General features: G+C 44.4%; 1 protein-coding gene across 2 annotated transcripts in view; it reads right to left on the bottom strand.

The window, feature by feature from the left end:
* Positions 1-1,719: 1,719 nt before the first annotated feature.
* The window catches only part of LOC124008266 (rho guanine nucleotide exchange factor 7-like), a 32,064-nt gene continuing 27,783 nt past the window's right edge, over positions 1,720-6,000 (bottom strand). The window contains exons 18-21 of one of the 2 annotated variants that reach the window (XM_046319416.1): positions 5,781-5,966; positions 3,445-3,544; positions 3,237-3,291; positions 1,720-3,010 (exon numbers count right to left, since the gene is read on the bottom strand). In XM_046319416.1, coding sequence (XP_046175372.1) covers positions 2,888-3,010; positions 3,237-3,291; positions 3,445-3,544; positions 5,781-5,966 — 464 coding nt within the window. In that variant the 3' untranslated portion in view covers positions 1,720-2,887. The remainder of the gene's footprint in view (positions 3,011-3,236; positions 3,292-3,444; positions 3,545-5,780; positions 5,967-6,000) is intronic. The other variant, XM_046319417.1, reaches the window with a different exon arrangement.

Here is a 6,000-nt window from a genome sequence, read left to right as displayed (position 1 = left end):
GGGCAGGCCACCACCACTGGCTGCTCCCGAGCTTTGTCCTCATGTAAATGTCTACTAGATGTCATTCTCTCTCCAAATGTCATCCCTCACTTCTGCACAAACAAAAGGAAGGAAGGAGGAAGCGTTCAGCCCCATCCGTCCGACTACGTATCCCAGCGCTCTGCTCCGACGGGGTGTCCGCCCGGCGATTAAATCTCCCACAATTCCGTTGTCTCTGTGGACCTGTGAGGCTTTATGATTCAGACCGCTTTGTTTGTTATAATGGCGTTGGGAGTGGAGGCTGCTGTGGTGGTGTGTTGTTGGGGAAACAGTAGAACTAGCCTCTGTGAGCTGAATAGATTCATTGTTACATCCGAGTTGTATCCGTTTTACTGTTTTCACTGCTCTTAAAATGGCATCTTCTCTTTATGATACAGAGAGATGATTGACTAGATTTCACTTCCAGGGACAGGCAACTCCAGTCTTGGATGGACGTAGTGTGTGCAGGTTTTTATTCCAGCCCAGCTCTAATGCACCTGACCAAACTAAACCGGCAACCATGATGAGATGATATTTGAATCAAGTGTGCCAGACAGTGCAGGGTTGGAACAAAACTATCCCAACTGAGCATCAAACCATCAAAGGGTTAAATGATGCTCCCATTCGTCATCGACACATACTGTACTCCTCCACGATGGCTTCAATCACAGCCAAAACCTTTATTCTCTCTTCACTCTCTCTCTTCAGCCCAAACCTGGATTACTGTGAAACAATGAGGCTGTGAGCAGGAGGACAGTCACAATGGTGGAATTAACGTGGGGGGACTTACCGCTGGCTTATGCCAAGACAAAAGGTGGGCACAACCGTCAAAGGTTTCCAGCCGTTTGAATAACCCCCCTCCCCTCCACATAAAGGAAGCTTTGTCACATGGACCCTCCACAATAGAATGGGCTTCGCTCAGGCCAGATACACCACAGTGCCAACAGAACACTAGGAGGCAACCTCACCTGATGGTATAGTGCTGAAACCTGTGGAACAACAGGGCCAGGTGTACCTACAGTTGGTAGCTGTGTTGAGAGGTGCAATGACTGAGGGGTTATACTGTAGGCAATGTTCCTTCAAAGGACATTTCAGCACTGAGCAAATTTCAGGTCTGCTGACTTGAACATTGTGAAAATTTAGTGCAACTTCCAGCACGTTTACTGTGGACATTGAAGCAATACATGCTTTAAGTTACACTTTTAACAAGTTAATTAGGCTACTGTGGCTACTTGATCATCATTTAGGCCTACCAGAGTGGCCTACCATCAAAAACAAGAGAATTGCATCCCATAACATTTTAACACGGAAATAGCTGTTCCATTATTCAACCTACAGTAGAAGGTGGTGTGCTGTTCAATGTAGACCTACATTCCATGAGTCTTAAAAAATATTTTTTTAAACATGCATGCATGCCTTGACAATTAACATGTTTATTCACTTATCCTTCCAACAAGGTCACCGTCACCATTCCTGGACTGTTTATAGTACATTTCCACCTGAATCTACCACTGACAGGTATCCAATGATAACTGTCTGATTCATTTGAAGATAAAGTGACAGCACTTTGCAGGACAAAGGCTCCATCACTTTTAGGTCATTTAGCAGACACTTATGCAGAGGCAACGTACAGCCAGTGCTTTCAGCTAAGACGGGTAAAACAACACGTCAGTCATCGCAAGTATTCAGATACACACGAGATTCAGTTTACTGGTTTAATTCAGAGACAAGTTGAGAAGAGTGAGAGAGACGAAGAGGTAATAAATAGAGGATATGGGAGGTTTTCACTGAACAATAGACTTGAGGGAGGTTTTTAACTGAACAGAAGACTTCAGGAGTGCAGAATACACTTCAGTCAATTTCATTTAAATACATCAATTACAGACATAATATAGAATCTGAAATAGTTAGATAAGTAGTTTACATTAGTGTTCATCATTGGAATCCATATTGCATTTATCTATTTTAAACTGAAGAGCCTGAAAGAGATGAGCTGCTATCATGGAATAGTTTCTCCAAGGCACATTTCATGATATTAATTTCAGACGCTACATTTGGTTTCTGTACAAATCATAGGTGACAAAGAAGTAGAAACACAGTGTTTTCAGGAAAGCATTAAAATAGAAAGTCCATTATCCAGTAAACTAACAGTAACAAACAAGAAATAGGTCATCCAGAATACTTCAAAACATCATCAGAATGCTAGAAAAATCACCTGAAAATGTTCCAGTATCGGATTGCTAAGGTTTCCATGGAAACATGCAGAATGAGCTAGAGGTTATGCTGTTCTGTGTGTTGGCCATAGGTTCCTACAAGGCTCAGAGGAATGGGCAGGGAGATGCTCCAGAGTGGGGTAAGAGGGTGGGGGTGTTGAGGAGCTTGGCAGCAGGGTAATGCAGGCAGTGACAAAATCATCATCTGTCAAAATTGTCTGGGTTGCATCTCAATAGTCTACCGTGGCTACCTTTCCTCGTCTTTCATCTGCATAAAACTGGACAGGTGGAAGGAAATCCATTTGTAGGCACTAGGGACCTACTGCACATATCAGTGCAGATCAACAAAGATGAGAAGAGCAAACCAGGTATCTTCACTGGTGTGATTGTTCCAGCCTCTTTCCAATCCCAGATCAACAGAGGTCGGAGATCCATGCCGCAGCCAATAGTCTTCCAGAGTGATTCAGGGACGCTATGTTGCATTTTCATTGGCTGTTTTGACTTTGGACCACACCCAGTCTCTTACAACAGTGACAGATCAGTGTTCCACAGTGTCAGTTCACAGTGTTACATCAGATAGCTTTGTGGTGAACAATTTTGGTCCAGTCACGATGGAGCCCGAACCCAACCATGTTGATGCGATGTCACCTGAGTATTCACAGGTTGGTCTCGTCCCAGGTGGGGTCGTTCATGTTCTTCAGGACTCTCCTCAGGATCTTCTCCAGCTCCTTCCTGGCTTTCTGCTCTTCATCCAGGGTCTTCCTCATCTTCTTGTTGTCCTGTTTGGGGGGGGGAACAAAGATTGCCGCTGGATCTTAGAAAAGGGTCTAAATCGCACATGCCTGGAATGAACAGAGCTCTGGTTCTGGGATGTATATGCTTAGAGTTCTGTCACAGAGAGCCTCTAATTCATTCATTATGATGCCGATGCTGTATGACTGACATGCTATTTGATGTGACGGCTTCAGAGAATGCTAAAACGTGCCAACTCTCCTGAACGCTCACCTGTTTCAGCTCCTGCACTTCATCCTTCAGCCCATACACCGTGTCTACTAGAGTCCTAAGGCAGACAGACACGTTAGTTAACCAACCCAACCACAGCTCACCATTATCAATAAACCCCATTAGGGAACATATAAACTTCTGAACGTGTGAAGTGAAGAGTTGTCCCAATCTAACGCACTGGTAGTTCAGGGAGGAATGTAGTGCTTACTTCTCCTCGATGACAGTCTGTCCGTTGCTCTTGGTCTCCTCCACGATGATCTTCTCCTCCTCAGGGAAGAGCATGTGCACACCCGACTTCTCCCTGGATCCTGATTGGTAAAACAAGACAGTCAGCAGAGCACATTGGTCGATGGACGGGATGACTTATTGACTGATTGAGGGAGGGTGACCTTTCCGTAGAGGTTTGAAACACTAAGGCTGTAGCTCAATAGTTCAAACTAGCCTCTTCTCCTTGTGTGCTGTCCCCCCTGATCACAGTCCTTTATAGTAGCCCTTTCAGTTATCAGTGGCAATGAAGGAAAAGACAACAAGGAGGCCATTTTAGAGTATTAGGATACAGCCCAAACCAGATCCAGGTAAGTGGCCTGTCAAAGGGGTCCTGTGGAGGGATCAGGACAGGTGTGGGTAGAGGAGAACTTGACCTGGCAAATCAAGTCTCCCTCTCATCTACCATTTATCCAAACAGGAGATTCCATTGAGATTCAATGTCTCTGTTCTCCAAGGGAGATCTAAGCTATGACAGCAGCATATTAACTCATCATTTTAATGATTGTAACATGACACCAGGTCCTTTGAAGCCATTAATAGTTGAGAACAGAAGGGAGGCTGAGGATCATTTCCTTTGTACACAGAGGTCTTTTGATGGGAGAAGGGGGTGTGTGCGTGTTTACTACCGTTAAAAAGTTTGGGGTCACTTAGAAAAGTCCTTGTTTTTAACTTCAAATTGATCAGAAATACAGTGTAGACATTGTTAATGTTGTAAATGACTATTGTAGCCGGAAACGGACGATTTTTTATGGAATATCTAGAGGCCCGTTATCAGCAACCATCAATCGTGTTCCAATGGCAAGTTGTGTTAGCTAATCCAAGTTTATCATTTTTAAAAAGGCCAATTGAGCATTAGAAAACCCTTTTGCAATTATGTTAGCACAGCTAAAAACTGTTCTGATTAAAGAAGCAATAGAAAACTCGTCTTCTTTAGGCTAGTTGAGTATCTGGAGCATCAACATGTGGGTTTGATTACAGGCTCAAAGGGCCAGAAACAAATTACTTTCTTCTGAAACTCGTCAGTCACTTCTTGTGAGAAATTAAGGCTATTCCATGGGAGAAATTGCCAAGAAACTGAAGATCTCGTACAACGCTGTGTACTACTCCCTTCACAGAACAGTGCAAACTGTCTAACCAGTAGTGCATGCATGCATGAATACATACAGTGCCTTGCAAAAGTATTTTGATGCCTTAGAACCTGGAAGTAAAAGATTTTTGTTTCCCAGTCCCTGCCGATGAAAAACATCCCCACAGCATGATGCTGCCGCCACCATGCTTCACTGTGGGGATGGTGTTCTCAAGGTGATGAGAAGTGTTGGGTTTGCGCCAGACATAGCGTTTTCCTTCATAACCAAAAAGCTACATTTTAGTGTCATCTGACCAGAGTACCTTCTTCCAAAGGTTTGGAAAGTCTCCCACATGCCTTTTGTCTTTTTTCTGGACACACTTCCATAAAGCCCAACTCTGTGGAGTGTACAGCTTAAAGTGATGCAATGGACAGATACTCCAATCTCTGCTGTGGTGCTTTGTAGTTCCTTCAGGGTTATTTTTGGTCTCTTTGTTTCCTCTCTGATTAATGCCCTCCTTGCCTGGTCTGTGAGTTTTGGTGGGCAGCCCTCTCTTGACAGGTTTGTTGTGGTGCCATATTATTTCAATTTTTTAATAATGGATTTAATAATGGATTTAATGGTGCTCCGTGGGATGTTCAAAGTTTCTGATATTTCTTATAACCCAACCCTGATCTGTACTTCTCCACAACTTTGTCCCCGACCTGTTTGGAGAGCACCTTTGTCTTAGGGGTGCCCCTTGCTTAGGGGTGCCCCTTGCTTAGGGGTGCCCCTTGCTTAGGGGTGCCCCTTGCTTAGGGGTGCCCCTTGCTTAGGGGTGCCCCTTGCTTAGGGGTGCCCCTTGCAGACTCTGGGACCTTTCAGAACAGGTGTATGTATACTGAGATCATGTGACCCTTAGATTGCACACAGGTGGACTTTAACTAATTATGTGAGTTCTGAAGGTAATTGGTTGCACCAGATGGTATTTAGGGGCTTCATAGCAAAAAGGGGGTGAATACATCTGCACGCACGTTTCCCTTTTTTGTTGTTTTAAAACAAGCAATTTTTTCATTTCACTTTACTAATTTGGACTATTTTGTATATGTCCAATACATGAAACATTTGCGTACTGAATGTGGCCTGGCCAGCAATGGGGTTCCAAAATAAAAGTTTATTAAAAAAGGTGTGGGGGAGTGGGATATATGGGAGGAGCGACTGTAGCTCTTACGAGAAACGGAGGAGGTCCTGTAACTACTGGCGGTCCAAATACTGTCATAATCCGAGTCCTCTGATAGGTCAGACCAGGGCTCGGTCCCTCTGGACAGGCTGCTACGGCAACCTATAGTGTCCACACTGGACCGGTCAACTGGCTCGGCCAGCACGTGGTTATGCATCAAATCAGTACCCTGCCATGCTGGAACGAGGAGGGGGGGGTGGATCAAACCATA

The sequence above is a fragment of the Oncorhynchus gorbuscha genome, linkage group LG21 (genome assembly GCF_021184085.1).
Source record: "Oncorhynchus gorbuscha isolate QuinsamMale2020 ecotype Even-year linkage group LG21, OgorEven_v1.0, whole genome shotgun sequence".
NCBI lineage: Eukaryota > Metazoa > Chordata > Actinopteri > Salmoniformes > Salmonidae > Oncorhynchus > Oncorhynchus gorbuscha.
This window is presented reverse-complemented; position numbering and strand designations above follow the sequence as displayed.